The sequence below is a fragment of the Aythya fuligula genome, chromosome 10 (genome assembly GCF_009819795.1).
Source record: "Aythya fuligula isolate bAytFul2 chromosome 10, bAytFul2.pri, whole genome shotgun sequence".
Taxonomy (NCBI): Eukaryota; Metazoa; Chordata; class Aves; order Anseriformes; family Anatidae; genus Aythya; species Aythya fuligula.
In genome coordinates this window covers 17,940,184-17,959,303 of record NC_045568.1, presented here as the reverse complement: position 1 = coordinate 17,959,303, position 19,120 = coordinate 17,940,184, and the positions used below count along the sequence as shown (strand labels likewise).

At 51.0% G+C, this 19,120-nt stretch overlaps 2 protein-coding genes across 2 annotated transcripts; one reads left to right on the top strand and one right to left on the bottom strand.

Moving 5' to 3' along the window:
• Window positions 1-285: 285 nt before the first annotated feature.
• PROK2 (prokineticin 2) lies at window positions 286-6,210 on the top strand. Its single transcript, XM_032194384.1, has 3 exons — window positions 286-381; window positions 3,621-3,746; window positions 5,764-6,210. Exons 1-3 carry the CDS (start codon window positions 286-288, stop codon window positions 5,887-5,889), a joined length of 348 nt encoding a protein of 115 aa, XP_032050275.1. The 3' UTR covers window positions 5,890-6,210.
• A 10,611-nt stretch (window positions 6,211-16,821) lies between these two features.
• On the bottom strand, window positions 16,822-18,830 carry GPR27 (G protein-coupled receptor 27). Its single transcript, XM_032194105.1, has one exon. It carries the CDS (start codon window positions 18,828-18,830, stop codon window positions 17,688-17,690), a length of 1,143 nt encoding a protein of 380 aa, XP_032049996.1. The 3' UTR covers window positions 16,822-17,687.
• Between the last annotated feature and the right edge of the window lie 290 nt (window positions 18,831-19,120).

Below are 19,120 nucleotides of genomic sequence, written 5' to 3'. Positions count from 1 at the left end.
AGCCCTGGGACACCTCCCAGCCCCTCCTCGGGCTGTCCCCCGAGCCGTGCCGAGCCCCCCGTTGCCTCGGGTGTCCCCCCCCCCCCCCCCGGGCTCCACCAAGCCCCGTGGCTCGGAGGGGTGCGCGCAGCATCCCGCTGCCGGGGCGGGGGTGACTCACGGCGCGGCGCACGGCAGCCCCCAGCTTTATAACGGCCGGGGCGGCACCGAGCACCGAGCCCGGCTCCTCTGCGCCTCTCCGAGCCCGAGGGGGAGAGCGGGGGGCCGCGGCCGAGGGTCGGCACCATGCGGAGCCTGCGCGGAGCCCCGCCGCCCCTGCCCGTGCTGCTGCTGCTGCTGGGGCTGGGGCTGGCGGCGGGGCGCGGAGCCGTCATCACCGGGGTGAGAGGCTCGGCACGGCTCGGCATGGCACGGCACGGCACGGCACGGCTCCGACGGCACCGACGGGACGGGCCGGTGCCGCTGCGGGGCTCTGCCGGGGAGCGGGGGCGGCCGGGGAAGGGGTGCGGGGATGGAGGGGGTCTCCCCGCCGGAGGGATGCTCCCAGCGCCGGGGGATCCCCGGGATGAACGCGACGGGGGTGGAGAGGCTCTGATGTGCCGGGGGACACACACACTGAGGGTGTCCCTGCGGGATGGGGTGTCCGGAGATGGGGGGTCCTTGGGGTGGGGGACAGGAGAGCTGGGGGGGTTCTTTGGGGTGGCTGGTGCCACCGTATGGGGTCTCCGTGCGGCGGGTGATGCTGGGGTTGGCGGCTTCCTGCGGCTGTGGGGTCTGTCCCGGGGGTATGGGGTCTGTCCCAGGGCACCCGTCTGCCCCTTGCACACCCCAGCCCCGGCTGCCCCCCCCCGGCCCGGTCTCGGGGTCCCCCCCTGCCCGCAGCCCCGCTCCTGCAGCCCTGCCTGCTCGCAAGGCAGGCGCCGGTATTGCAAGCACCACAAAACGCTGCTCTTTCGCCTCTTTTCTTGTTATTTCTCCCCCCCAAGTATGACCGTGCTGCTTCTTCCCCTCAGTAGCCGCCCGTCGCAGATGAGCCCTCTGTTGTTGTTGTTGTTGTCGGGCTCGAGATTTACTTTGCTTGTGAAAATATTTTTTTTCCAAAGACGTTATTTAACCCGAAGCGTTGCATCACTCTTAAGTAAAATGATTTTTTTTTTTTTCTTTTGTGTTTGCTTTGGATTAATAACCCGGCGCTTGCATTCTTGTGAGAGCTCACATGTCTTTTGTAACCCTCCGAAGTTGTACTCGCAGCAGCGGGAACTCCCTGGCGGTCCAGGCTCCCAGTGCCGAGCTCCCCGAAGCTGGTGGAAGAGCTCGTAGGCACTTCTCTGGCTGGCAGATCAGCTCCCAGACTGGCAGGGTTTGCAGAGGAGAGAGTGTGAAGGGATCTTTTAAAATTTGAGAATCGGAGGTTCCTTTTATATGGAAATATTTCGAGCAACGGAGGAGCGGTTTATATAAGTCTTGTTAAAGTTGTGGCTTCGCCTTTAAAACATAATTAATAAATTAAATGAAGTAACTGCGAAGCTCTGAATAAAAGATTAGAGACAGAATGTGTTGAAAAAGTAAAAATAGATTAGAAATAGCAAATGTTACTTTATTAACTGCTGCAGTGTATTTCTGCCTAAACCACCGGGATGCGTGTTTGGCTCCTGAACGAGCAGGCAGATCTCAGGTGAGAGCTGATGTAGGTGTTCCTGTCCGCATTCCCCGAGCCTGAAAGTGCTTTTCCTTTGCAATTGAAGGACTCGATTCAAACCTTCCTTACTCCTGTGGCTGTCCATGTTCTGACTTCAGCTGGCTTTGGAGCCAGCATTTCACCAGGGACTTTTTCCTCGAGCAGCATTTTCCACAGAGCCGTGTTAAATGGGGTGCTGAGGAGGAATGTCCTTCGTGTTGTGTCCTGTGCACATTAGGAGGCTCCGTGTGAGTTACACATCGGAGTTAAGGTGTGGGCAGCAGCGTTTGGGCTGAATATTTTACTAGCCTGTCATACGTTTTTGGAAGGGGAACCTGAAAACTCCTGCCAGATGTGTATATGTGCGTGGTGAGTGTGAGCTTTAACACGAAACATCGCCCAGTGCAGGGCTTTAGGTCCCCTGTGGGTGCTGCTCACTGCTTGCCTCTCTCCCTGATGGTTTTGACCTCCAAGCCCCAAATGACCAACCTGCAGCTTTTGTGACCAAGGCAAAAATTAGAACATCAGAAGGATTTATTTTTTTTTAAGAGGTTGCAAAGTAAATACTATCTACATGGAAGGCTGCATGGGCAGTTTTGCGGACATATTACTCTTTTAAGTAAATACTCGGTGTGTTTGGGCTCACTTGTAGCACAGAGCTCTTCACTTTGCTAAATGTGTGTCCAGGAGGAGTGCTGGCCCTTTGGGTTACACGCACTATTAGTGGCTTGACACTAATGCAACAGCTTTTTCCTAAATTACTAGCTGCTCTGTAAATACATATTTTGGTCTGGTGTTGCTGTTTGAAATAGTGTAATATTTACCCAGCAGAGTACAGGCTAGTGGCATTTATTATGTAAAACCCAAGGTAAGACCTGTAAGCATTTTTCCTCAAGTGGATATTTGTTCTGATACGCAGCCTTCCCCAGAGCCCTTATCATCTGTTATGTACGTTTTCAGAAATTGCCTGTTTATGTACCGCTGACCAGAGCCTTTGGTCCACCAGCTCTGCTGCCAGCCATGAGGAGGGCAGCGAGTTAACTAAACTCACTTTTGGGGTGTAATCAGAGCCTTTAACTAACAGGATTTCTCACTGAAGAAAGACCAGCTTTAGCACTAAACCCATATAATAACAAATCTGGTAATCTTTTGGTTAAAAAAATAAGCAAAAGGTGTGCAAGAACCTTTTCCAATTCCTAATACATCAATTGCTCTTCATGGTTTCTGGGTTTTGAAATATCCCTAATAGTTTGTGTTTTGGCTGGTGCTTAACGAAGCCACGAAGCATATTGGATAAGTGGCTGAAATTTTTATTTCCTTCTTGCAGGGAAATTTTTATTTCCCTCTTGCAGGGTGAGTGCCTCCACTGTAGCATTTTCCTGGGTGTGGACGCTTACACAAAGCTTTTTCTGCTACACGTTTGAGACCTCACGTAATTCCAAATAACCACAAAATCCTTATTTAAACTTTTATTTTGTCTACCTCCACTGGGAGGTTGCTGATGAAACTATCGAGCATTCTTGCATTTGAAAGGCACTCAGCCACAAGATATTATCGTAAGAAGGTAGATGGAATAGTTACCTAAAAATCCTTAAATTTGCAGATAATTTTGTTTCTTAGCTTCTCTGCAAGACTTCTTTGCAACTGGTGCCCTCGGTCCTTGCTCCCAGCGGGGAAAGCTTGGTGGCACAGGCCATGATCACTGCAAATCAGTGACAGTCTTGGGGCTGATCCTGTCTCTGGGGTCTGGGCTTTAAACACAGCTTTAAACACCCTGCGAGGTGCCAGGAGCCCACATGTCCTCTTCAGACCTTGTTGTCCTGCCTTAAGGAGCTGCAATAACTCGTGGGGTGTCGAGGTAGCTGTTAGGCACCTGAGCTGTCCTATTTGTGGAAGGCATTAATTATTAATTTTGTCTGCATAACTCTTTGTCAAACTGCAGGCCTGCGACAGAGATCAGCAGTGCGGAGGAGGGATGTGCTGTGCGGTCAGCCTGTGGATCCGCAGCCTGCGAATGTGCACGCCGATGGGGAATTTGGGAGAGGAGTGCCATCCTTTGAGTCACCGGGTGAGTACGTCCCGGGGCTGCGGCAGGGACAAATACAGATACACTGCCCTGGGAGTCGCATCGCATGAAGGTTATATGTGGTGGAAATGTGGGGAAGCATCGTGTGCATTGCAATCCAGCCATTCGCATCTTTATGGAAATAGTGCTGACACATACCTAAGAAAATGTCTTCAGAATAATTCTGACAGTAATACAATACTACACACTGTTTACTTTGTTTTCCTATTAGTTAGTTCTTGGTTATTTGCTCTGTTACATGACCTGAAACATCCCAAGCAGCTCCTGAGCCCAGCCCTGCTCTCGCACACGAGCTGCTGAGCTCCATGGATCCAAATAAGATCCCATCACAGCCACAGACGTGTCACCAGGAGCTGTTGGGACACCCAACACAGCACTGCAGTGCTGTCCCTGCCATTGAGCAGTGATGGCACGCTGTGCTCCAGGGGCCAAGAGCCGCTGGTGCCTTCCAAGGTGGTAGGGAAGGTGCTGAGACCAAGAGAAGAGCACGGCCCAAGAGCCATCACGATGAGGGATACCAAGGCAATGCATTTAGTTTAGAGCTGTAGTCAGCTGCCTCTTTCACACTTTCCTTCAGTGCCTCGTTTCTCAGCTCTGTCTCTCTAGTTAATTTTCTCAGTTTTAGGAAGCGCAAAGCTCTGTTCTATTACAATTATTATTTTTTTAAATCTTCTACTGTGGCATTGGGGACCAAATTCTCATTCTTACTGTGAAATGTAGGAATCTCAGGACAAAAGAAACTGTCCTCTATTATTTATTTTTTAAATGGGCTTATTGCTATTGCAAGATAATTTATACTGTCTGATTTTAGGCTAATTACAATCAGGGAAGATGCCTGCCACCCCGGGCTAATGGTCGCAGTCATGGGTGTTGTGAGCTTTATGAGGTTAATTTCAGATGCAGATCCCTCATCCCACTGCTCATGACAATCACAAAGCAAACTGATTTCCTGTAGCATGTGAAATCACGTATATTTAGGGTGGAGAGCTCACTCAACAGTTTCTCTCCCCTAAATACCTGGGAGGGGGCTGCTGGGGACCAGTCGCCCTGACCACCAGCGGCTTCCTTGGCCTGCAGGCCACGCATGGAGCAGCAGCACCGGGTCGGTCTCTGCACGTGTTGCTGTGCCACTGTGTTTGCACTCCCCTGTTGAAGGCTGTGTATGTGGAATTAGTGCTGCTGGGAGACCACCCTCGTGCTCCCCTGTCACAGCTGTCCCACCGCTGGTGGCCCCCACGGCCACACCACCGCCTGGGGGACCTCCCGAGAGGTGCCCGGAGGAGATGGCTGGTGGATGGCTTTCCACCTCCTGGTTTCCTTCTCAGCAACTAGATGGCGTTGGCTCGATGCTGTTAGCAGCCTCTCCTGGCACCGCAGAGGCAGGCTTTGCAGCAGGTGAGGGTTGGCAGGACCGCAGGCAGAGCTGGCAGCACCAGGGGGGCTTTGCTGCCATTGTGCACCTCGCACACAGCCCCCGTGTCCCTCCCTTGCCACCTCCAGGCTCCTGTCACCCCCTTGCTCATCAAAATCTGGGGCTGGGCTTGTGATGGGGCAACACTCCCCATCCCCATAGCGCTGCCACCCGCCCCCTGTCCCTAGCCAGGTGTGTCCCCCCCCCAGCTCCAGCGTGGGCGTCCCCCTGAAAGAGCTGTTTCCTTGCTGAGCGTAAGGCTTTGAATAAACCCCTTCAGCTGTCGGAGGCACCTCTGAGTCAGCCGTGCCAGCACGAGAAGCTGAGATTTTAGGTTTTTCTGCAGCGCTGTGCGTGGGCACCCGCAAGGTGTGATTCCTGCGGGGAGCTCCCAGCTCTGTGCCTGGTGACCTCTGTGCTCGTGCAGAGGCACCGGGGTAGGGGACAGGGGGAAGCCTGCGGCATCCCTCATGCTGGGCTCCTCTCCAGGGGGTGCTGAGCACCGGCTGGTGCTGGCCTGAGGACCTCGATGTGATAAACAGGTCCTCAGCAGGTGATAAACCTGACACCCACTCTCTCTGTGCCCAGGTGCCCTTCCCAGGGCGGAGGATGCACCACACCTGCCCCTGCCTCCCCAGCCTGGCGTGCGCACGGACTTCTCCCAGCAAGTTCAGGTGTTTGCCGGACTTCAGGAAAGAGGACGTCTTCTTCTAGCAGGAGCTGCTCGGCGCGAGGAAGGGCCGCTCGATGTGTTCCTGTTCTTGTTGTCGTGGTGAACAAGGTACTTACCGGGGAACCCCCTCTCACACACTGTCCTGCCTCGCCACCACCCAAACCGACGATGCGATGCTGTGCTGTAGTGGCCAAGGTTTTCTGAGGGGCTGGCGGTGATGGGGTGGGCGAAGCGAGATGTGCTAACGTGACGCTGCTTTCTGAGGACAGGAGCCCACGGTCCTGTTGTCCCCGTGGTTCCAGCATAGCCCCAGAGCGAGAACATCCAAGGTTATTGTCACCTTTGGAAAATTTTGGCCATGTTTTTACACTTTGGGATGCCTGAATCGAACTGAGATTTGAGTAATTCTATGGTGTGAAGCATACGATGATTGCCAAAATCCTGTATTTACATTTCATTTCTTTATTAATATAACTGTCCTTGTAAGTTAGGCACATCTCTACATTAAAAGATTAACCAATAGATGTAGATTTTACACTTTTAAAAAGTGGGAGATGGAACCAAAGCATTTCAGTATTCAAAGCATTAAATATTTTGTTATTTTAGTATTTTAAGATGAGGAAAAGTTGTTGTTACTTGAGTTGGTGTAAAACTACCTGATCATCTCAAACTCTGTATTAAGATGTAGTTTATATTAAAAAAGGAACCCTGAAGTTTCTTGTAATGGGCTGCCTGACTTCTTGTATATGTATGGATTTGCTGTGTAAAAATTCTGTATCAGAATAATGGCAGTATGTTATTTGATTTATTTTAATATTATAACATTATTTTGTCACTGTGGCTTTCAATTTTTATTTGGTGTAATCTGTTATCACGTAACTCGATTCATCCAAGCTAGCAGAGCTCCTTAAAGGTGGCTTAGGAGAAGATGGTGTGCCTCTGCCTGCTGTTAGGGAAGCTCAGCAGTTAACAAGGCACGAACGCCTCAGCCGAGCTGCACTCTTGGATGGAGATGAGGGGGAATATTGGTGGAGCTCACATGAGAGGTTTTTCTTGGCACATGCCTCAAAGGATCAACTTTAGCCTGTCGAACATGTAATTTGTGGGTTTTCTATGAAATACCGTGCGACTTCATGTTTACTCGCCAGTCCCTGTAGCTGGAATCCTAATAGTTTGTGTGAGCTTCGCACATTTTTTGCTCTCAGACATGCAAACATATGCTGAAGCTGGAAAAGTGAAGTCATTCATCCTCCAACAATCAGTGCTTTTGCTGCTGGTGGCAGTGGGGGATTGAGGAGTTAGCACGCCTGTATGAAAGCAAACACCTGCAGTACTCAGAGAAGATGAGAAACGTCCCAGCGAGTTTACCAGGCACCTGACACTGGGCTCCAGAGACAGAGAGGAACCACTGGAGCAGCTGTTTTGCCAGATCCTTGTTCATCTTGCACGCATTAGAAAGGGAGGTGTCTAGAGAGATAGGATTGCATCTTCCTGACTCAAAGTGGCCCAAGCCCAGAGCTCCTCTTCTGAAACTTATGCATTTTGCTGTACCCTTTGCACTGGTGATAGAGCAGCTGCGCAGGGGGCAGCAGGCTTCAGTCCTGTAAATAAATAAATTAAAAAAAGATGGTTTGCATTCGCGTGGTCACGAATGGAAACTCTGGAAAGCTGCCCTGCCCTGACCTGGAGATCACAGACACTGCTGTGAGGAGATGATTAGGAGGGGCGGGGGTTGCTCTTAACCCAAAGGGCTGGGCTTGTCGATGAAAAAACAGCTTGTTCTAATCCTAATGCAGAAACCCGGGAGCACTGCAAAGAGCCTTCACCTGGATTTAAAATCAAAACTAAAACCTGATCCTACCACTGTCACTCAGTGGGCTCCCCAGAGAGTGAGTCTGCAGAGGAGGAACCCAGCAGGAGCCTGGTGTTGCTTTTCTGTCCTCTTCTAGCAGCACAAAGCTTGCTTAGTATCATCACGGGCTTCAGTTCACACCCAAGGGAAAATCAGGAATGAAAACAGAAGCAGCCCAAATGCGTGTGTCCCATCTCTTATTCCATTCATCTCCACCAAAGCACACCGTCCTGGTGTTCGAAACAATGAGACACAGCAGGAACCACCAGCCCTGCTCCTCGTCTTCCACGGGTGTAAATCACCAGTGACCCCAGTGAAGGTAATCATCCTGGTTTATATCAGCACGAGCGAGCAGGCAATTACATCTGATGACTGCCTTAGACCTGCCAAGCAGGGCTGCTAGGAGAGTTTATCACACAAGAGCAGAGCAACTTTGTAGTTGTAATTCATGCCAATTAACTTGTGGGATCAGGCATTTATCTGGGTAATGAGAAGAGCCCCTGTTACGCTAGAGAAAAATTCACTCCGTGGTCAGGAGGGTGGAGTGCTCGTGCCTGGCAGCCTGTGCTGCTGAGGGCATTAGGAAGGGTTTTTTTTGAGAGATGCCACCACCTTGCTGTCCTCGAGGGGCTTCTCCCACCCTCCCTGCCTCGGCTGCCCTGCCTGCAGCTGCTGAGCAGAAGAGCTAAAGGCAAAACCTGCCCGTCCTTTACTTTTTTTTCTGCAGTGGAGTGAGGAAAAAAATAATTTACCTTTGCTTTATAGTGATAAACCAGTGACCACCAGAGTTATTTCAGAACATAAATGGCTGTGTGTGTCCCTCTGCTTTTCCCTTGAGCAAGCTTTTACCTCAAGGGGCACTTTGCCCATGGTAATGGATGGAAAAGGTGGCCAGCCCCAAGCCAGCCCTGCTGTTAGAGGTTTTTTTCAGGGAGTTGTGCTACTCAGTTTGCCTCAACATCACCCCAGCGCTGCCTCCAGGCCAGGAGCAGCCTCCTCACATGCCTGCAAGGAAGGGAAGGGGGCAGGCCCTTGCAGCAGAAATCAGACAAGAAAAGAGTGCAAAACTCCCACAGTCCTAGAAACACCTTTGAAGAAGGGAGAAGTCTCATTCTCAGCACACACAGCTTGCCAGGTGCTGGAGAGCCTGCTGTTAATGCCTGGCTTTATTCACTCTGCTTAGGAGATCTGTGCTAATGCTCAGCTTAATTTGATTAATACTGGAGCAATATTATTAATTATTAATACAAACATGTGTATTAATTTTTAATGTTATATTAATATTGATATTACAGATATGTTACAGAATAATGATGATATCACACCAAATGGGAGGAATTTCCATGTTTTTCACTAGGTTTTGGCTCAGCGGAAAGCCATCGCAGGAAGGGACACCACCATACACAACAGGCTGCTGCCTTCGTTTGGTTACGTGCTTATTAGGAAGGGTGAAGCGAGGTGCTTTGGTCTGTGGGTGCACAGGTGGGAGGGCAGGTGTGCACCTGTAAGCCTGGGGGCTGGGGAGCAGGAGAAAACCCAGCTGAGGCTCAGCCTCATCTGCATCCTCCTGCCCACAATTCCCCCCCTGGGAAAGGTTGTCACTGCTTAAAAAAGGTTGCAAAGTCTTTGAGTGTAGGGGTGGCACAAAATAAATCTTCCTGGTTCCTTGGCAAGTGGGATTCAGCTCAGAGCAGGTCTATAGCGTGGACACAGATAACCCTAACTGCACTGGCTGTACAGGAGGGGTAAGTGAAGGGAGAAGAGTCAATTTAAGGATAGAGGTCATGCTGCAGGTTTGGAAAGCTCCAAAGAAGAGCGTGTATCTGTGTGGGGCAACTCTAAGGTAAGTGGAATGTACGGTTGTGGTTTTGTTCCTGTCTGTGTAGGTAACCTGGAAATCCTGCATTTCCCATTATATTGTAGCTCTCGCACGTAGGGTGATCTCATTATGTACCTCATAAAAAGGCCCTTTGCTGGCCTGCCTTGTCAGCATAACGAGCCGTAATGATATACAGCACCAGCGAGCAGGACTGCAGCCTGAGGGCCTCGCGGGTGCCCTCCCACCCCAGTAGCTCTCTGATTTGTTATTACTGCACAGATGGAAACTCAAAAGAAACAGAAGGTGCTAAGAGTCCCTTGATTTAAACAAGATGTCTCAGGAATTTGATCTTGACAATGTGTAACATGTTTTCCAGAAGGAATTAGAAAATTGCAGGAAGAGAAAAGACTGTGCAAATACAGGAGGATTTTGATAATAGCAAAATCAATGTGCCTCTCTCTATTAGATAGAAACGAAATGCCAAACCAGCAGGGGTGCAGCTGTTAGACTGATCAATGCTCTGAGCACGGGAAGGGAGATGAGTTTAATGCACATCAAACTTACAGCAGATCATCTGCCGCTTGTCAGGGAGAGCCGCGGCTGCGTGTGGAGCCAGCCCAGGGCAGGAGGCTGCTTTTTGCTGGTTTGGTGGGGAGGAATTCCCCGTGATCCAGCTGCCTGCAAGGACAGACAGCAGCCTTTGGGTCCCCCGAGGCTGTGAGGAGCCTCCAGGTGCAGGAGGCTGGAGCCGAGCAAGCCCAGCCTGCATGGAGGGAGGGCGGCGTGCTTCGCTTCACGGTGCAGGCCTCCGAGGCCTCCCTGCCGCTGAGCCTCCGCCACCAGCTCGCAACACGTGGAAGGGATTAGATGTGGCTTTAAATGCAAGGCAGCTCTGTAAACCCCACGGCTGTAAGGCTGCTCAGTGGCAGACTGGAAGTGTGGCCGGGTTCCAGCGACGCGAGCAGGACCCAGCCCTCCTTATGTACTCTTGCCCTCACACACGTGAGCGTGCTGCGTGCTGCTTCGTGTGGGTGGACACAGTCTTGCTGTGAGGAGCTCACGGATGGGCAGAGCTGCTGTTTGCTTCAGGGTGTGCCTGCTGGGGCCTCTCTCCATTTATTCCTCTGTTAGGGTACGGCAGAGCCCATCTCTGGAACAGCCAGCCTGAGGGGAGGCTCTGGTGAGGCAGCTGCAAGCGTGCTTGGCCTCTCCAAAAATTTCTCTGCATCCTGTCAAGTCAGCAGATTTTTCCCCAAAAATTTCTTCTCTCACGTGGCTGAAACTTTAACAGGAAGGCACATATTCCCTGCTCCTTTCAATTCCATGGCAAAGCTTCCTGGCTGCTGAGTTGTCATAACTTCACCTCCACCTTGGTCTCATTGAACTCTTCAGCATTGCTAACAAACCTTTCACGTATTGCCACAGAGCCCTCCATTACCTGGGTGTGGTTTCCAGCAGCACTTACACTCAGATACTGCACAAACAGAGCAAGGGGAAGCCCTCCTGGCTGAGTGTTTGGGATCTACTGGGAAGAATCACAGGGACATCCATGCCCGGCTGTGTGCAGGTCTTGCGGGGCCTGGTTTCTGCTGCCACCACCATCTTGGTGCTGGGAGGCAGCGGTGGTGTCGGCCTGGCCATGCCCTCCTCCCTGCCATGTTGCGGCTCCGAGCTGTGTCCCCACGTGTGGCACTGCCAGCTCCTTGGCTTGGGTGCCTGCCTTCTCCACCTTGAGTCACCATGAACAGATTGCATGGCCGTCCACCTTCCTCCACACCCAGATGTCTCCTGCGGGGCCTGCTGCCATGGCAGCTCGCCCCACGGGGATATCCCCTCTGCACCCTCCTTGGTTCTGGTGCTGGTGTGTGAGGCCTGAGGAGAGGGGGAAGGAGCAGAAAGAGCCCGGCTGATTTACTCGGCTATCGAGCTCGTCAACTGCTTCCTTTCCATCACCCTCCTTCAAGCGCTCGGGTGACAGATGGGAACAGATTGAGCGGTTCGACGGAGGGAGGTAATATTCCACTAAATCATTCCCTGCTCTCTCACTGTCTGAAAGCACCCAGACCTCAGCCCTGGCTTCTGAGCCATGTGTGTTTCCCCCCCTCTGGATTTTTTTCATGACAAAGCCATTTGAGCTCTACCTCTGCTAAAATTTCCAAGAGAAGCCGGTGCTGGTATTTATAAGACAAAACGGGTGTTGTAACACAGCGAAAGGAAGGAGTGAATCACCCTGAGACAGAAAGGAGCTGATGCTGTTTGCTGGCATCCCTGAATTTTGCCACCCCATGTGCCCAGCTGAGCCCCGGGCACAGCCCCGGCTCCCGGGCAGGCTGGCCGTGGGCTGGCACGCAGGCTCCTGCTGCACAGCTCACAGATGGAGCATCCATTGCTTCCCTGGATGACTTGTTCCAACGGTTAATCATTCTCACACAAACACAGGGTTTTGTTTTTTAATGACACATCAGTCAGTAACATTGAGAGGCTTTAGGAAGGGGTTTCTCTTCACCGGGTGATCTCTTTTTTTTTTTTTTTTTTTCTTTTTTTTCTTTTTTTTCTCTTCTTCCTACTTCATTAGCGCTGTGATGACTGCCTAAAATTAGCCGGGACTTCACAGCTTCCCCTTGCCCTTGCAAGACTAGCTTTGAACTTGAAAGCCTCCTACACGAAGTGCTCTCTGGTATCAACCTGGTCACAGCAGAGGTGAAAAATGTGGCACTGAAGAAAGTGGCTTTCCGATAAATACATCCACAGTAAAACCATGCATGACTCACAAGATCAAAGATGCAGTGCAAGTACCGAGGTCATTAAACATGAATAGAAATACAGAAATGCAACAGCTTGCATTAAAGGCTTAGCTTGACTTTAAAGTGAAGTGATGAAAGCTTATGTAGTCAGTGATTGTTCACCCCTGATAATGCTCTGCTTTTGCCACCGGTAGTTCTGGGCTTTACAGAGGTGAGTAGGAATAATTAATCATTTGTCGGATAAAGCACCGAGGCATGGGGCAATCAATGATTCGTACCAAGTGAAGACAGGCTCAGGGCTGCTCAGCATCATCAGCCCTAGGGAAAACCCAGAGTGGTGCAGACATCAGGCCCGTCTGAAATTCAGCCTGAGGCTTCCAGCTCGACAGCTGACAGGTGAGTAAGGATTTAATCCACACAAGGTGCTCTGAATGACATGGTGCTGGAGGTCACAGGCAGGGAAAGGGATTTGGGGTAAGGCTTCCATCAGCATGGCCTCAGCCCAACGTGACTCTATGCCAGCTTTTACGAGCCCATCTGCGCTGCTGGTCTTCGGCTCCATTTCTTGGGTTGCTGTACGTGTTATCATACTCTGAAGCCCACCAACCCCACCGCATGGGAGATGTTTCCTGGTTCATGTCACAGCAGAGTTAATTGTAGCCTGGGCAGTGTTTTGAGCAACACTAAAAGAAGCTGTGCTAAAGTTGGAGATTTTAGCAGACCCCTGAGAGAAAACAGCCCCCTGCTGTGTTTCTGGGAATACTTTGATTTGAGGCATGGCTAACTAATAAGGTTTCTGGGGTATTCTGCTATCACAGAATCACCTAATCTGCAGCCTAAATTGGTGCAGTGCCTTGAGATGCTATCCCCTTCTGCCAATACTTGTGTGTCACTGTCCGAGCCTCTGCTCTGCTGGGGTGGTTTGCTGGCAACTCTGAGCAAGTGCAGGCGCTGCACTGAGCAAGGTAAAACTGTGTGCAACCGTGTGGGCAGGTGGCAGAGATCCAGCCAAGCCCTGCGCATCCTGTGCTGGGAAGGGAGGGACGATGCCAGCTCTGCTCTCCTCTGAGCTCAGCACAACGTGTCCTAGGGCAGCCCCGCAGCATATGGCAGAGCAGCCTTCTGGAGGTGTAGCTGTATCACATCCAGGTAGAGCCCTAGGAAAGAATTGTTGCTACCGGAATAAGCCAAAATCCTGCCCTTTTCCTTAAGGCTACTGATCTCACACCATTCTGGGAAGCAGCCTTGTCTCCCCTGGTGCAGACCTGGCACTGGCAAAGCAAACAGAGAGAGCTCATGGGCTACGCATCCCTGCTCATCCTCCAAGGCTGAATATGTGACATTTACCCAACATCATAATTTGGCTGGGGTCAAATATTTCAGCCCCTTTCCCAGCAAACTTTCCAAATCTGACCAGCAGAGACAGAGACACCCCGCAGTACTTCAAGCTTCGAGTGTTGCAAAGCAGAGATCACCATAGCCAGTACTTGCTGAGATTTCAGATCAGTGTCATTTTTCACGCTGGTCTGACATGTAAGTTTATGCTAAAACCTCCACTGACTTCAGCACAGCAAGATTTCTACTGGGAATATTTGCAAGGAATGTGTTAAATACCTGGTGAGTGAGTGAAGATGCCAGCAGCGATCAAGATTTTCCAGTGCGGCACAGCTCACGGAGCAACTGCAATTCTTCACCACAGATATGCAAAAGCAAGCGTGCTGTGACCTCTGAGCCAGACAGTGGAAAGTCTCCAGGGGAGATGATGATGGTATTTCCCGTGATACTGAGCACTCTTGTTGCCCAGAAGACGGAAAACTATCATATATATGTCCTGTACGGGAGGCGTACAGAGAGGATGTGATCTACATCAACCACAGGCAGGTGGAGGAGGTGGGAGCCCTGCAGCTCATCAAGCCCCCAAGGACTTTGTGTTTCGGTCAGAGGGGCTGGGGATGGGTTCAGAGCATCTGAGTTTTTGCAGATGAGCTCAGCACTTGCACAACAGGCTGCAATAGCTTCCCATGTGGATGTGGGAAGTAATTGTTAACACCCAGCTCCTGCTGAGTCTCAGCCATTAGCACTTTGAGCCAGACCAGCAGCACTCGTGTTTTGGTGGGCAGCTGAGGACACGGAGGCTTGCAGCCGCTCCTCAGAAGTCCTAGCAGCATCAGGGAGGGCTCCCCGTGCTCAGCCCGTTCTCCTTCACTTTATTCCTCTACTGCTGTTACTCAGAGCAGGTTTGCATCCCCTCTGACACCCCTTCTCCGATCTTGGCCAAAGCAGTTAATCTCTGACCCACTTTCCCCACATGCAGATGCTGCGAGAACGTGTCGGCGCTGTGCTTTGGAAACGCTGCCTTTTTCCACAACTCCCTTATCTCTTCTCAGATTCCAGAAGGAATAGCTAGCCTCTGGTGTCCCTCCAGCCCTCCCCTGCTTGGCGTGCTCTCTCGGTGAGTGCTCAGCCAGCAGGCTAGACTAGCAGTGGTGTTTGGTGGTGTGCCTGTGCTGAGCACTGTTTCATTTTCCACCATCTATCTGTCCTTGGTATTTAGTTTCAAATTTTCTGGAGCGCAGCTCTATTGTACAATGCCTGCCCGAGCCTTGAATTAAAGCTACTGGAGTTCCTTCATGTTTGTACTAGCATAGCCAGGATCACAACCTGCTTTATATTAGAAGTACCTAACATATCAAATTAACCTCAAACAACACCAATTCTGCCTTCAGGGTACATCAGAAGGCCTGGGACAGCCCAGAATGCTACATGCAAGAAAAAGGTACGGTAGAGATACCCATCCTAAACTTCTTGGCCTCCTGTCACTGCAGCAAGGCCAGGTCTGGCTGCCCCTGATGGTGACAGCAAAGCATCTCTTCTTTTCGGCAGGTAAGAACCAGCCTCACCCCCCTGTGATGGCACTGCCGAGGTGCCCACGTGCACAGGCAGGCAGTCAATTCAGCAGCGTGGCTTCGGTTCCCCGAGTCTAAATACACCCAGCAGGTCACCCGAAGGCGACTTGTCATCCCGCATCTAGGACTGACTGTACGACTTGTGCCTAATCTTTCTAGAAGTGAAAATCATGCAGCTTTTAAGGATGTTTTAAAATAACTATTCTCCCATCTCTGTGGTTTAAATAGAATCATAACCATACTACTTATAGCTCGAATGCCAAAACATCTGACACTTTTAATAGACTAAGAGGGAAAAAAAACGTGGACTGTTTCCTAATCCTGCTGGTACCAGAAGGCAAGACTTTACATGGAGATCACAGTTCTAGCCCTCTGATAGATGCTTTTATCTGCATAAGAAGTTTCTTAAGTTTTAAGAAAATACGACTCTGTAAAAGTTGGAATTCCACTGAAAAGACCAAAAACAGGCATGAAAGGGATACTTGGAATACAATTCCCAGCAACAGCACTGATGCCTTGCATGTACATCTCCATAATGCAACCCTACCTGATTACTCATCAAGATTTACTAAGCTGTGATCCAGCTTCTCAGGATGAAAATTTAATTAGCACTGAGAGCCAGCTTCTGCTGTGATCTGAAGGTATTGACAGCTTTTCTTCGATACCCAGATGCATTTTCACTAACAGCTTTGGAAATTATCATTAGGACTGCTGCTCCTGGCCCCTGCCCACCTTCTCTGTGGTTACACCGAAAACTCAAACCGCAAACTTCTCCTCCAAGAAAGGCTGCCTCTGTGGTGTTCAAATCTGAGTTACAGGAGGTAAGGAGAAAAGGCAGGACAGCAAACCACAGGCTGTGCCTGGCTTTATTCCCTGCAGCTGCCACCTTGCCCCCTCTTGCTCCAGCTGTCACACACATCTCTGCTGCGCTCACGCCACAGTCACTACAGTGATGTCCCCGCTGACGTCTAACGACTTTGGACTACTCTCTGCAGAAATGCTCTCAGCACAGACGCAATTTCTTCATGGAAATTGAGCTCATCTCTGTCATTTTGTGTACGACTGGCTAGAGCTGCGATGATCAATGTTTGTTAAATGTTACATGATACATCTGAAAGCAAGCACGGCTTCCTCCGAGTCGACTAAAAAAGTTGTGTCAGGATCCTGCCATCAGGCTGCCAGTTAAAGTACTTTCAAAGAAGTCTTTCTAGAACGATGAAGCAAGTCAACATGCCACGCTTATTAAACTTAAATGACCCGTTAAGAGTTGACAAATGAATACAGCATTAACCAAGCCACCATGTTACGGAACTGCTTTGCCGACAAAATCAGTGATCCACAATTATCTGCTTTCCTCTATCGTTATCAGAGGAGTAGTTATCTAAAACAGAAGTTTGCTTTCAGTAGACAGAGAGAATTGCGCTATTTAAACCTGTTGCCCATCATGAACTTAAGTCTCCTTAAAAATAGCATCAGTCACTTTTATTGGTATAAACACCTAAATTGAGATCTAACAGCAAATAAGGATTGTGCTTGTCCATAATAACTTCGGCTGTGAAATCTACTCAGACACAAGACATACAACCTTCCATATACATAAGTTATTTGTCAGCAAAAGCAGAATGCTGCCATTCTGAAACAATTACATACAGTAAAAGTTTTCAATATTTTATTAAAGAAAACAGTCAAAATGTACAAGTATTACCCAGGTTTGTAGATAACTTCCTATAAAGGCAGTAAAATATGAATTTCAATCTAGGTTTTAAAAACTGCTATAGTTGATTATTTTTAAAGTTGGTATTTTAAAATCACATTTCACAAATAGTTCTGAAATATTACCAAATGAATAGTGCAACAAGAAAATTTAAATTAGTTCTACACTGTTTGCATGTCAAGCAAAAGTTATAAGTAACTGCTTCAAATACTCAAACCGTTTGAGAATGAATGAACCCACAGCTCCCACCAAAAACTGACTTCTGACCACATTAGGAATGTCCTCTTCTTGTTCTTCACTGGAAATCAAATAATAATAAAACAACACCTCTTGAGGTCATCAAAAATAACTTTAGTATAAAATTGTCTTGGCCTTTATCAAATATTACATGAGTAAAATTGTTAAGCCTTTATCAAAACAGACAGGAATAGGAAAAAAAAATGTCATGGCCTTAATCCGTATCTGTTGGAATCATGTCTAGAAACGTTAGAAGCAAGACCAGAAACTTGGAGCCCTGTTTTGTTTTTAAAAACCACACAATCACAAAGAAAAACAGCTTCTTACAGCCTAAGGTTTGGGGGTGTTCTGCTCGAGTACCTGTTCCCATAGACAGCAATCTTTTATGTTCTGAAGAGAGCATACGCAAAATATAGAAAAATAAATAAAATAGCTTCTTACAGCCTAAGGTTTGGGTGCTGGGTGGTGGTTTAGTACGTCCCCCACAGGTCACACTCTCTCGAGACCGTATGCAGAAACATGGAAAACGATGTCCACCTTTCTTTTTTTAGACTGAGAAAAGCCCCCCTACATCCCAAAGCTCTTGAGATCGCAAAGGATGGTGCCCTGGGTGCTCTGGATGCTTTGGCAGCAGGGGAAGTGGGCTCGGAGACAGACCCTGAGCTCCTTGTTGAAGATGAAGCAAAGGATGGGGTTGACCCCAGCCTGGGCAAACGTCATCCAGACGGAGGTGGTCAGGTAGACCTGGGGGATGGAGCTGGCCTTAATGAAGACCCGCAGGTAGCAGGCCACGATGTAGGGGGACCAGAGGAGCAGGAAGAGCAAGGTGATCATGTAGAACATCTTGCAGAGCCTTTTCTCCATCTTGAACTCCTCCAGCACCAGCAGCCTCTTGATCTGGCTGTGGGTGGCCTGCCTTATGCCCACGAGGGTGGGCGGCGTGGGCCCCCTGCCGAAGCCAGCCGTCCAGTTCGCAGCCGCTTGGCCCGTGGCCCCCGGCCCGTGGAAGGTCCAGTTTTGGCTGATGGCCGGTACCAGCTGGGCCGGCTTCATCTTGCGGTGGCCGTGGATGAAGAAGAGCAGCTTGATGTAGACCAGGTGGGTGGCGGCGATGACGGCCGCCAGCATGAGCATGAAGCCCAGCGTGTCGTTGGCCTTGACGTAGCGGTGCTCGAAGATGCACTGCTCCTCCTCCCGGATGAACTTGTAGGTGCCCACGTCGAAGACGGGCGGAAAGGCCATGGCCATGGAGAGAGTCCACACCATGCACACCACGGCCAGGCAGGTCCAGCCCGTCATGCGCTTGGCGTAGAAGCGGTGGTGGGCGATGGCCATGTAGCGCGTCACCCCCACGCAGAAGAGCAGGAAGGCGGCGTGGAAGCAGAAGAGCACGGCCAGGAAGGCCAGCACCTTGCAGCTGAGCGGCCCGTGGGGCCAGGCGGCCCCGCTGCGCACCGACAGCATGACGAAGGGGAAGCAGGCCAGCGAGCGGAGCCCGTCGGCCAGGCAGAGGTCCAGCAGCAGGTAGTACGGGGCGCGGTGCAGGTGCCGGTCCTTGAGGATGAGCCAAGCGAAGAGCACGTTGCCCGCCAGGCTCACGCACAGGATCAAGCCCAGCGTGGCCAGCTTCAGCCCGGAGGCGCTCAGCAGGCCGCCAGCGCTGGGCAGGTGCGGGCTGCTGCTGCTCCCCAGCTCGCTGCTGTTCGCCATCGGGTCCTTCCTCCTCCTCCTCCTCTTCCTCCTCCTCCTCCTCGCAGCAGGGCCGGGGGCTCAGCGCCTCGGCAGCGCACCGAGACCCCCCCCGCCGCCCGGCACCCCCATGCCCGCCGCCGCCGGCCTCCTCCCCGGCCTCCCTCCTCCTCCTCCTCCTCCTCCTCTTCCTCCTCTTCCTCCTCCGCCGCCCCCCGGGCGAGGAGCGGCGCTGCGGCCGGGCTCCCCCCGGGCCATGCGGCTCCGCCGCCCCCTCAGGGCCGCGCCCCGCGCCGCCGCCGCCGCCCCAT

Excerpts from the sequence above, each read along its gene's own strand:
- PROK2 (XM_032194384.1), top strand. The coding sequence starts at position 286 with ATGCGGAGCCTGCGCGGAGCCCCGCCGCCCCTGCCCGTGCTGCTGCTG. Across the intron at positions 382-3,620 it reads GCGGAGCCGTCATCACCGGG|GCCTGCGACAGAGATCAGCA; the intron begins GTGAGAGGCTCG and ends GTCAAACTGCAG. Across the intron at positions 3,747-5,763 it reads GCCATCCTTTGAGTCACCGG|GTGCCCTTCCCAGGGCGGAG; the intron begins GTGAGTACGTCC and ends CTCTGTGCCCAG.
- GPR27 (XM_032194105.1), bottom strand. The coding sequence starts at position 18,830 with ATGGCGAACAGCAGCGAGCTGGGGAGCAGCAGCAGCCCGCACCTGCCC.